This window comes from Cricetulus griseus, chromosome 6, assembly GCF_003668045.3.
Source record: "Cricetulus griseus strain 17A/GY chromosome 6, alternate assembly CriGri-PICRH-1.0, whole genome shotgun sequence".
NCBI classification, from domain to species: domain Eukaryota; kingdom Metazoa; phylum Chordata; class Mammalia; order Rodentia; family Cricetidae; genus Cricetulus; species Cricetulus griseus.
Window position 1 is genome coordinate 67474899 of NC_048599.1, and position 12985 is coordinate 67487883.

At 36.9% G+C, this 12985-nt stretch overlaps 1 protein-coding gene across 1 annotated transcript in view; it reads right to left on the reverse strand.

Moving 5' to 3' along the window:
• Slc5a12 (solute carrier family 5 member 12) overlaps positions 1-12586 on the reverse strand; it is a 40686-nt gene extending 28100 nt beyond the window's left edge. The window contains exons 1-4 of the mRNA XM_027422287.2: positions 12248-12586; positions 5306-5371; positions 3414-3465; positions 2451-2518 (exon numbers count right to left, since the gene is read on the reverse strand). Coding sequence (XP_027278088.1) covers positions 2451-2518; positions 3414-3465; positions 5306-5371; positions 12248-12586 — 525 coding nt within the window. The remainder of the gene's footprint in view (positions 1-2450; positions 2519-3413; positions 3466-5305; positions 5372-12247) is intronic.
• Between the last annotated feature and the right edge of the window lie 399 nt (positions 12587-12985).

Below are 12985 nucleotides of genomic sequence, written 5' to 3' on the forward strand. Positions count from 1 at the left end.
CATAGTATTTCTTTCAGATGACTCCAAGGGTTGATTTGTTAGTCATAAGTACTCAAATTATCTGATACTTGGTTCCTCCAAGAGAGCTTTGTTGGCAACCTAGCTGTAATTTGTGAGTTGTTTTCCCTCGATCATTGAGCATACTATTCCACTGTTTCCAGCTTTTATAATAAATAATAAAAATAGACAGGAAACCTACCAGATGAGTTCATGCATAGGCTCTTTCCACATCATTGGTTCTTTCTTAGGTCTTCCATATGTATACTGTTCAGTGGTTTCACTCATATTTCTAGACATGGACTTTTCTTTATCTCAAAAAAATGGTACTTGCTAAGCTTATAGATTCCTACTCTTATCAGTTCTAAACACTTCAAGACATACTGTGTGTAAATAGTGTCTTTTCACCATTCTTGGTAAATATATCAAGTCTCCCCCTAGTCTCCAATTGAACATGAATTGAATCTCATTTTGTTATCAATACATTTTCTTTCTTTTTTAAAATTTCATCATTTTTAAATTTCTTTTAAATTCAATTTATATTCATTTTTTAAATTTCTTTCCAAAACATGCTGTTATTTCTTCAGCTGTATCTTCCAAGAAGTTAGTCATCTCTTCAAATGTATCTTATTCATCAGAATAATTGTAACATGATCTTTCATAATATACATTACTCAACTAGTTTATGCATATCTCCTTATTCAACACCTTGCAATTCAGTATGTGGTATAACTGAAAGGCTAAACCTTGTTTGAGGTTTTACTATTCCTCACTCATGGTACCCTATTACATTCTGTTTCTGATGACACATTATTTTAGGATTTTAACTGGGTTATTTTATCATCCTAAGCTAGATTCATTCTCCAGAGATGTTTTGGACTTTTCTACAATGCATGAATCAAAGTGAGTTACTAAACTTGTATCACATCAGATCCATCATAAGGCCCCAGCTTAGTAAAAATCCCAAACTCAGCTGATATCCATATGAGCCTAGAGCTGACTAATACAATAAGGGCAAACTTATGAGCTTACCCTACAGAGAGCCTGGTTTATCTTGCCCAAAAACTATTTACACCTTCCAAATAATAGTCCTGATGATCACATATTTAAATTATTTCTATATTGTGCTGTTTTGTTATGTATATGTGGGTGAAAGTGGTGGGCCATGTTTTTGGAAGCTATGATATTCTGAGAAATCTCAGTCACAAATCCAAAAATTATGTCTAGAATCTAGTTTCCTTCCTATTAGAGCAGCACATCTGTCATACATGACCAGGGTGGACAGAGGAGGAGCCTCTTCTTAAGCAAAATGTGAGGAAGTATGTGAGAATTATAGATGTGAGAACAAAAAAAGAGAGAAATAAAGATAAATGTTTCAACATTGAGAAACTGTGGCATCTGCAATACGTAAAAGAGCTATAAAAGCATTTTAATCATATATTATCATGGTATGTATCATAAGGTGTATGTGATATGAGCATAATATAAATACATAGATAGCCAATTGTAATATGCCAATTGTTTTATTCTTTTTTGGTGCGGCAGATAGATAACATACTTTCCTGGTAATAACTAGTAAAGTATTATCCATAAAGTTATATGATGATTCAGACTAATAAAAGATTTCAGTTGCATGAAATGGGTACAAAGTAAGTATTTATTAACTATTTATTGATCTAAATTAATTGTCAGAACTATATAAACATTCTATCACTACCACACAGTTTGCTTGAAAACTGCAAGTTCATATAATCAAAATATTAAACATTGTCTTACATATGTAAGGGACAAATAGCCACAAATAGCTCAGATTTATTTAATGCCTACTGTCCTTGATCATTCATGCACATGTATTTTGTCATTTTTCTTAGAATATTCAGAGAAATATAAATGTTATGATTTGTTGGAGGTTACAAAGAATCACTTATCCTCTGATCAAAGAGATATTTATTCTATTAAATTATATCTCATTGGACATGGTTTTCTTGATGTCAATTGTTTTATTATTCTGAACAAAGCTTTATTATTTTATGATGTTATTTGGGTTATTTTATAGTCCTAATTTGGATTCCTCCTGCAGATTGGCTTTATACTTTTTTACATTGCATGCATCAGAGTGAGTTGTGAAACTTGAGCCACTTCAGATCCCTGCATCGAGCCAAGCCTAGTAAAATAGTTGTGCACTCAATTAGCTACCATAGGGACCTCAAAAGAATAAAGCTTTATTCTTTTGAGTAAGCTCAGAGCCCAAATACTCTCTATGACGGCAACTGCAAAGATATTTAAAGAAAATAATGACACCTTCCTCAATAAATTATGTCAGATAAGGCAATATTCTTTCATTAGTTTTGGAATAGCTAGTGCCTCCATAATTAGATGCTCTCTTATTGGAGATTTACCCTTATCCTATATTAAGTAGTAGTTCATAATATTTTTCACAGCCCTGTACATACCAAGCTACAGTAGAATGTGCAAACGATTCCTGTTGCAAACACAGAGGCCCAGAGATCAAACCCAGTCACTACAAAAGAAGAAACAAACATTAAGGCAAACTTCTCAGTGAAAAGTAAAAGAAAACTGACCTCCTCTGATCCTATAGCTTCAATTTTCAGTCCACTGTGTGGTTGCTTCTTAACTATGTCTACTGAGCAATCTGAAGCCACATATACTGATTTTGAAGTTTTTATTGCTGTCATTTATTTGTATGTAAACATCGCATGGAAGAAGAGCATGAATATCAAGCATGCTGCTAATTTTTAATATTAAGTGCATATTTGATATACTTCTAGGCGATACAGGTAATAGTCTTGAAGCTAAGTTTTTGAGGAACTAGTACTTCCCAAGGTCACTACACAGCTCAGTTAATTTGACTTCCAAGCTCTTTCAATATGGGAGCGACAACTGAGAAAACTAAATTCTGTTTTTGTTATTTCTCTTTATTTTTGTTTCCAGGATTCTATTATCTTGAAAGGATCAACTCTACAACTCAGTGTAATTATAAACACCTTTTACTCTTGAGCTCTGATTTGCTGCTCTATGAAGTGCTCTTCAAGACAGATGATCTTACTTAGTACTTACTACTTAGTACTTATACATGTGCAATGCCAGATCTGCCATCATTTCAAAGCCTGAAAAACAAACCTGAAACACCCAAACAAATAACATGCAATTGAACTGTTGGTTTACAATCAAGCAGTTTTGTAAAGAAAAATCGAGAAAGTAATAGTTTTTCAGTGTTCAATATATTTTTAGAGCTTCACACATGTAGTGACTACCGTCATCATTCCAAGCCCACTCACTATTGAGGTATCTCTTCCATAAGGTATTATATATATATATATATATATATTATATATATATATATATTCAAAGCTGAGAAGTCAGCAATGTTGAGGTGAAACATGACAATAACTCACCTTGATTGAGAGCCAGAGCAGGGGCGTACACCACGACTCCTGTGTAGAGAACCTGATGTAGACACAGGAGCAGAGAGAAAGTGGCATGAGAAGGAAGCCTGCCTAGAAAGTTCTTTATTGACCTTAGTTTTAATAACTTACTTCCTTCAGCTTGTTCACCAAACATTGCATTCTGACACACTCCTGTTTTAAAGTGGCTTGCTTACTCTCTAATTATTTGCAGGGGGAATTCACCAACAAGATGAAGAAAGATGGTTGGATTTTATAGGTTCCTGCTCATTTTAATGTGCTATATTCGTATGTGGCATTCGTAAAGGATAAACAGCAACTCTGAAGCTTTGATGGGTTGGTGGGATGGCTTCATCCAGCAAGAGGACTGAGTTTGGGTCTGCAAAACCTACACAAATTCTGGCTAGGCATGGTAGCTTTCCTGTAATTCAAGCCTCAGAAGGTAGAGGGATTCTTGGAGCAGGTTGGATAGGGAGGCTGGCTGTATCCGTGAGTCTGGGATTCATTAGGAGATCCAGTCTTAAAAAATAATATGAGTGGATGGGGGTGGGGATTAGAGAGAAGGTGGGGTAGTGGGAGGATTGGAGGGAGAGTGAACTGGGATTGGTATGTAAAATAAGATTGTTTCAAATAATAAAAGAATAATGAGAAATCAATCCAGGAAGATACTTGATATTAATTTTGGACACACACACACACACACACACACACACACCTGTACACATGCAAATGTACACATATACACACATGCACAGGACACATACAAACAAAAAAAAGAGAATACAAAAATAATTTTTAATTTAAAACTTGAAAGCAATTTAGAAAACAGACTCAGAACTACCTCTCCTCACTCCCTTCACACATGCACACAATGTGTTCTCTGCTGACCTCATGAGAAGCTTTGATAAAGAATGAAGCTCATTTCAGTAATTTCCTACAAAAGCAAAACCAAGAACAACAGCAAAAACAAAAACAAACAAACAAAAACATTAAGTTTAAAATAGACGCGGGAATGTCTCTGAGGAGGAACTATGCAAGGAAGACAGACATCAAAGATGGCCTCCATTATCAGAGCTTGCTCTAATTTACATATTTGCAACTGCTTCACTGGTGGAAATTAGTTAACTTTCATTTTATTTTAAACTGAATGTCACTATCTAGAACTATATGAATATGAATCCCGTGTGAATGCCGTGTTTTAAAATACAAATAAGGGCTGTTCAAGAAGTATTGCTTTTTACCAACTGGTTGTACAGTGTCAAATAGTCAGCCCTGAAAGCATACATGCAAGTAGCATTATATGGACTGAAAGGGTTATATTTAGGAATATATGTATATATACATGTGCATGTATGCAAGCAATAATAATCAGTGAGAAAAGAGGCAATGAGTTAGAAGGAGAGCAGGGTAGGGTATATGGGAGGTTTTGGAGGGAAGAAAGGGAAGGGAGAAATGCACTTAAATTATAATCTATAAAAAAGGTAAGACTGATCAGGATAGATTGTGTATTCTTATGCAGTCACTTTGTAATTAAATATGGTTAACAGCTGGAAAAGAAAGTTAACATATCACTATATAAATGTGTCCATGAACTCAGGGATATCCACCTGCATCTGTCTCACACTGATGAGATTAAAAACCTGGGCTACCTTGCACATCTTACAATTTGTGTCTAGTAGTTAATCCAGAAATAAGGAGTCTATGCTGAGTGGATTTGTCTCAAGATAATTATACATCTTAAAGAAGCTATCTGTAGAAGAAGATAGTAACTTCTTAGTATCAAAGCTGTCATTTAATTGAGAGCATCCCCCACCCCAAAAAAATATACAGAACTGAAACTATTTCTTGTCACCCTCAGTTCCCAATTCTGCCACAGTCCTCACCGTTTGCACAATGTAGATGACCGTTGCTGCATAGCGAACTGGTTTGTTGAATCGTAACTGTAGGTACTAGAACACAGTGAAAGACATGCAGTCAGTGAACTATAGACAAGAGTTGTGTCTTAGTGTTCTATTGCTGTGAAGAGACACCATCACTATGCAACTCTTATAAAAGGAAACATTTAAATGGTACCAGCTTACAGTTTCAGAGGTTTAGTCCATTATCATCATGGTGAGCAACATGGTGCCCTGCAGGCAGACTTGGTGCTGCAGAAGTAGCTGAGAGTCCTACATCCTAATCTTCAGGCAGCAGGAAGAGAATCACTGAGCCTGGCTTGGGATTTTGAAACCTCAAAGCCCACCCCTAGTGACACACTTCCTCCAACAAATTCATACTTATTAATCTTTCCCAAGTAATGACAATCTCTGATTACCAGGTATTCACATATATAAACCTGTGGGGACCATTCTTATTCAACCAACCACAAGCTGCTAATATTCTTTTTTCATTTTCTTGGTATTCCATTGAGTATAGGATTTGGGTTTATGATGCTATTTAAAAGCAGCAGGAGAAAAAGGCATGGATTGCTAATAGCTGAACATATTAAAATTTAGTTCCTCTCATAATAGTTATGGAAGGTAAGTGGGATGCTTGCATCAAAATTTAGGCCATATCAATTTTTTTTTTTACCCAGGGTTCTTTCTGCTTCACCCACCAGTGGAAATTTATCTTTTATATTCCTTCTGCCCAAATTTTAGCTTAAATCATTGTTTCGTCTTCTCTGGAATAATTTTGTAGCCCTCTCATTGGTTACTATAAAACTAAGACTTGGGATATTATATTAGCTCATAATCACCACATTGTATCTCTTGGGAACAGTCTCATCGTACCATTCTCAAAATCTCCAGTGATTCACTATTGGTGCCAAAACAACGTGTGCCTCTCCAGCTTGGTCTGTATTGTTGCCTGGCCACACCTGAATTTATACCTTTACCTTCTCACAATTTATTCTCCAGATTAGACAATTAATTATTGCTATACTGGCAATTATTATTTTTATGTTTTTAATATTTTAATTGAAATATAATTTTATCACTTTCCCCTTCCCTTTTCTGCCTCTGTTACCTTCCAGCTACCCCCCTTCAAATCCCTTCTATGACATGATCAACTTGATAGCCTCTTTTCTTTGACTATTATTGTTACATACATATGTGTATGTGTATGCAAATGTGTCTGTATCTATATGAACAAATGTCTATAAATAACCTATTCAGTCCTTTTCGTTGCTTGTACATGTATGTTTTCAAAGCTGAACATTCTGTATTTGACATTCCATAAGGGAACAGTCCTACCCAGCCGCAGCACCTATGAAACACAAGAATTACCATCATGGTAAGATATTTGTAAAGGTACAGTAAGTGTCATTCGCATGATAGTGGCACCAACAACTCTTTGATTTTTTTCTTCTTTTCTAATATTAGTTAAAAATGAGAGAGAAATTCTCCCCAAATTTATTTTCATGCTTGTCCCCAGGGCTTTTAGTTATCTCTCAAGAAGATTAATTCTACTGGGATCCTTATTCTTAGGCATATTCTCACTTCTGAACTCTGGTGCTCAGATATACTGAATATATTTTGGGGAGTATTGAGACAGGGTTTCTCTGTATCTTTAGAGTCAGTCCTGGAACTCAATCTGTAGACCAGGATGGCCTTGAACTAACAAAGATCTGCTTGCCTCTGCCTCCCAAGTGCTGGAATTGAAGGCATGCACCACCACCACCCACACATTGAATATTTTTAAGGCCATCAGTTTGTCTGGCTATGTATGGGTATGGGTGGCTTAAAACAGTGGAAATTTATACCATTCCATTTCTGAAGAACAAACATTCAAAATTAATTTCCACAGGCCAAACATTGTTGTATTGCCACATTCTCACAGAAATGCCTAATAGTAAATCCACTTTGAACATTTCTGAATTCTTGGTGTCTGCTGGTAGTCTTTTGCTTCTGGCTCCATCATCTTGGAGTCTTGTATCTCCTTCTAATCTAATACTATTTTCTCATGCATGATATTTCTACATCTGTTGATATTTGTTCTTCCTTTCAATATATTTTTCATTCACTTATTGGTTGTTTTTGCTGGATATATAAGCACTTAATGGCAATAGAAAGCAGAAACTGAGTATTACAGAAAATAGCATATTCCATGTCAGTTTTTAGTGTCATCATGTTGTTTGTTTTCTTAGAACCCTAGCCCTGGCCCAGGACACAGTACTTCCTAACTCAAGATGAAGTAAATCTACTTTCCATTGCTGCTCAAGCCCAAATAATAATAATATGAATTAATTTTGCCTCCTCTTCAGCTCTCATAACCCACATCCATTTCTTGAAAGGAGACTGATACCTACACCACACTTTCAAACACAGACACTTGCTGTATCTCTTTTGCTACTACTTTAAAATTATCTTTCCTCTGTATTTTGGTGATAGACTCCTAGTTAGCCCAATTGTTTCAGAGGTCAAAACCCTAAAATCACTCTTGAAATTCAGCTAGAATATGTCCCTAAAACATAAACTACATAAAACATGTTATTCCTCATGCAAACACTATAATGACCTATCTACAAAGATTAAAAGCTAATTCCTCCATAGACTGAATTAAAAATCCTCGGAATATTAGTTTATACTTTATTATGTACTAAATATCTATTTCTATGGCAAATAGTTTATAATATCACTTATTTTGTTGAAGTAATATTCTATAATATTTAAACATACTACTTACCAAAATATTGTCAAAATAATACTACAGACTCTAATAAGCAGAAAAACTGCAAATTAATTTAGCAAAATTGATTTGCCATAAATGTCAGAGATTACTGTGCAAGGCATTATAACCTACGTGTTTTGTTATGAAAACTTAGAAGTAGGAAGTTTAAGGGTCATCTGACAAAGAGTTGGAAATAATGATGGAATAGGGAACATGTTTTAAACAGTTTAAGATTAAAGAATAGGCTAGGCTTATTAGCACAGAAATAGAAAAAAAGAAATAAAAGGCAAACTGAAAGGAAGATAGCATGAGGAGTCTACTTATAAACCATCAAACTAGAGGTAATGAAAGTGCATGCTATTGTAATTGAGCTAATCATATCTTATAACAAATGGGCAAAAATGGTTCCTATGGGATGGAATAGTAATAAAGTTCACAGATGCATAGTTTCATCTTGAAGTACCACTATGTATCAAAGCACCTAACTCACTATGTATTGCTAAATTGTACTACATTGGTTAGTTTCTGCCAGTTTGAGACAAACTAGAATCAAGGGAAGAAGGAGCTTTATTTGAGTAATTGGCTCTAGCAAGTCTGTGGGGCATTTTCTTGATTAATGATTGATGAGGGAGGAACTAGACCAATAGAGAAAGTGCCACCCTTGGGAAGGTGGTCCTGGATTCAATAAGAAAGCAGGTTCAGAAAGCCTTGTAACTGGTGTGGCTCCATGGTCTCTGCTTCTATTCCTGCCTTGGGTTCCTGCCTTGCATTACTGCTTGAGCTTCCTTCTATGTTGAATTGGGACCTGTAAAATGAAATAAACACTTTCTTTCCCAAGTTGCTTTTGGACAGTGTTTTATCACAGCAACTTAAAGCAATCTAGAATATCTATTGTTAGTATACTGGCATTATGCTGACCCCACCCCCAACAGTGGGCAGGATATGCACACTGGCATTCAGGCAGATACTTAGCTCAAAGGCCCTGTGTTATGTGACTGCATCATGCATTAGGTGCTGTGTAAGGACTCTGTACACATGTGCAAGCTTTCCCTTTTAAGTGAGCACCTCCAACCTGTTCACCTCTTATTTCCTTATCCCCTTCTCCCCTTGCATCTCTGTTCCCTTTTCCCTTCCCCTTCTATCTCTGTTCCCAGTCAGCCAACACCTACCCTTCCCTTTGTTCCCTTTCCCCAATAAACTCCACATGGGTTCTGTTGAGTTTTGTGATTCATGTTTCATTGCCCACAGCTGAAAAAAAAACAAAAACAAAAAAAAACAAAAAAACACCCATCCCAAAAGTAATGGGTTCAAAACTCAAGAATGACTATTCCTCATCACTCTGAGGATAATGGCTATTCCTCCATTCTTTCTTCAGGTTCCCATGTAGCTCTAGTCAACTGCAAGATCAATGGCTTGAGGTATACGATGGCCTAGCCTACATACATATCTGGAGGTGGTCAGTCAGCTAGCTTACCTTTAGTCTCTTTGTGTTTACTTTTATTCCACAGCTAGACCAACTGTGCCAGCTTACTTGCATGTATAGTAAGTAGTATAATGGTTGTATTCCCAGGAGCAAAACACAGAAGCTGTAAATTTCATTAGGTCTAGGATCCAAACTCACTAATTGTTTGAAAAATTTTAATCATCACTGAATGGACCAGCTTGAACATGGTGGGCATTGCTCTGGCAGGCCTTTCCCTTCTCCCCAATTCCCCCTGCCTTCTTAAAAACTTAGATTTCATTCCTTAAGCTAGCCCCCAAGGTCCCTTGCCTTATTTAGCTACTTCCTCCTTCTGAGTCTGACTACTGAGGTCCAACTACCAAAGTATTGAAGTTCACCAATCAGAGGTCCCCTTTGGCTCACCTAGTTAACATGCCCAATTAAAATTAAATACCTCATGCCAGCATGGCGTTTCTCCTTGTACCTTTATAAACTACCATTTTCCTTTGTGTCTCTCCAGAGGCAGTCCTTTGTCCTCTAGGACAAATACTCCTCCCCCATTTCCCTGGCTCCCTTTCCCTTCTCCCTCTTCTTCTATATTCTGTATTTGTCTCTTTTGTTGTTGCTGCTGTTGTGTTATTTTATTTATTTAAAAAATTCATTTTACATTCCAACCCAGTCTCTCTCCTTTCTCTTCTCTCACCTCCCCTCCTCTCTCTCCATCTGACCCCCATCCACTGCTCAGAGGGGATTAAGGCCTCCCTTGGGAAGTTGACAAAGTTTGGGATACCAAGTTGAGGCAGGACCAAGCCCCTCCCACCTGAATCAGGCAGAGCAAGGTATCCCACCATAGGGAATGGGCTCCAAAAAGCCAGTGCATTCACCTGGGATAAGTCTTGGTCCCACTTCCAGCACCAAACAGATAAAACCACATAACTGTCATCCTCACTCAGAGGGCTTATTTTAGTTCCATGCAGGTTCCCCAGGTGTCAGTCCAGAGTCTGTGAACTGCTGCTTGCTATCTCTGGTCAGCTGTCTCTGTGATTTCCCTGTAGTATCTTGACTCCTTCCCCTTGCTCATATGATCTCTCCTCACTCTCTTTAACTGAACTCCAGGAGCTCAGCCCAGGACTTAATTGTCTCTTATTCCCCACCCTCTGTCTCTCTGAGGCAAATAAATCTCCTTTGTGCTGAAAACTTGATCTTGGGTGTCCTGAACTTTTCTTTTCAATTGCAGCAAATGACAAATCAGGCTTATCTTCAAGTAGTGGAAAATATAGTCCATATATTTCAGTCTTTCATTCCTGAAAATATCCTGAAAGTCATATATTTTACTCTATAATGGGATATAAACAAAGACATCCCAATTACCATGGTGTTATAAATAGGGGACAATAAAAAATTATAAGTGATAACATAGCATTCTAGCCCAGATCTATAAAAAAAAAAACAATTCCATATAATATCTCGTGCACTGTAGAAATCCTTCAAGGCAGGAATTATTATGATTAACAATGCCTCTGCTTTGAAATTCCTCTTGTCATGAAGCTAGCCTGTGGTAGAACTGGCATTCAAAACCAATTGGCTTATATTGACTTCATGCTGTTTACCTCTAGGCCATACCACCAATTCTTGTAAAGCATGGGCCAATCCCAAAATAACCTCACAGGTACTTGCATCATCTTTGTGTCCTCCTGTTGCAGTGCTAAGTGTTTTGAAGCATTCTAGGCTAAAGGTAGTACTTTTTGAAGATGTTTGTATCTAAATTTACCATGTAAATTTGAAAGGGGTCTTAAATTTCCTCAGTTATGTGTTTGCAGTTTGTTTAATTGCCTTTGCAGTATCTCATTCTCTTTACCAAAATTAGTTACAAGTTACAAGGATTGGAGAAGGCAGGTTGCTCCACATGAGCATATTGTTCAATCCTTTGTAAAATAAACATAGAACCTTTGGTAACCTGATTCTGTGTTTCCAAGGCCACATTCACTCAAATTTGGCTTCAGAACAACTTATCTCTTATTCAGTTTTGAACATGTTGGTTTTATTGAGCACCGTTTCAAAGTCAAAATTCCATGTTCTATTTCCCACCCATTAAAGCTATTTACATGCTTTTATTATTTTGGAATTCCTTCCTATTAAAATATTTCTCACTTTTCCAAAATAATCCCACTTGATTCTTAAAACTGGAGTTTATTAATAATTACCATTAGAGATCTACTCTTTGATAGACAGGCCATAAAAAGATCATATACAAATAAGCTTCTGAGTAGATTTTTAATCTAGCATTAAAACATGCCTAATTTACCTATCTAGATCTCAGTTTTCTTAGCTGAAAATTTGTTCTGTTTGCCTTTTGGAATGATCATGCTAGGGATAATAGATAACATGTTTTCATTATCTTTCACCAACTAAATATATATATTATAAGCATAAATGGCATTTCTCAATTTTCCAAAATATATTTTAGACATTGGTGCTCATTAAATCATGGAAATAGTCAGTGGTTGCAACATTACTAGTTGCCTTCTACATAGTGACAAAACATCGCATCCCCACCCACGATACATACTGTCTTCTTAACCATGTGGAATTGCCTTGAAAATAGTATCCCACTACTGATGGCAGGGTGATATGCATAATGGAACAACAACAAACCAAGGAAAAGTAAAACCCTTCAATTGGAAAGCAAGTGGCATCTCCCAAGGCACTGGAGAAGGAGGAAGTGGTCTCTTACCTCATAGGTGCTTGTGATGCCAGATCTGTAGAACACGGGAAGAAAGAGTTCAGATGTGAAGAAGACCACAAATGCATATGAAATGATGAACAGGAAGAAGGATGCCCCAAAGCGGTAGACTTCCGCAGGAGTCCCCAGAACAGTGACAGCTGACATGAAGCTGGCAGTCAGAGACAAAGCTACAGGGCCAAAGCTCATTTGCCTCCCTCCTACCAAGAATTCTCGAGATGTTGCTTTTTTTCTCTCCTTTATGGCAAAGAACACGCCAATTCCAGAGGAAATGACAAAGAGGCCTGCAAACACAACATAATCCCAAGCTTCGAAGCTCTTCACCGCCATGCTCAGAAGCAAAACAGAGTCTCTTTCAAGAAGGATTCAGCGAGATGTTTCCAACAGCAGATGCTCTTTCAAGAGGCAAGAATGTGATTCTCTGAAGACTTTAAGGCTCACAGAAACATGTGTAAATTTTCAAATGCCAAATTATCCTCAATGTTCTCAAAAGTTGACTGTGAAAAATAATTGGTGGTGGCACTTGTACCACGGGGAAAAATGAGAACTGTAAATGTGACTCTGATCACAAGTTGTCTGATCCCCTCCTGAAGCACATGCCAGAGAAGGACTTCAGATGTGTTCTGAAGTTAACAGCTTGGGGTAGAGGGAGTACATTTGCCAGCTAGCATGTTTTTTTTTTATCTCCTAGATATTTTTAAATAAAAGTTAAATATTATTGGGAAACAT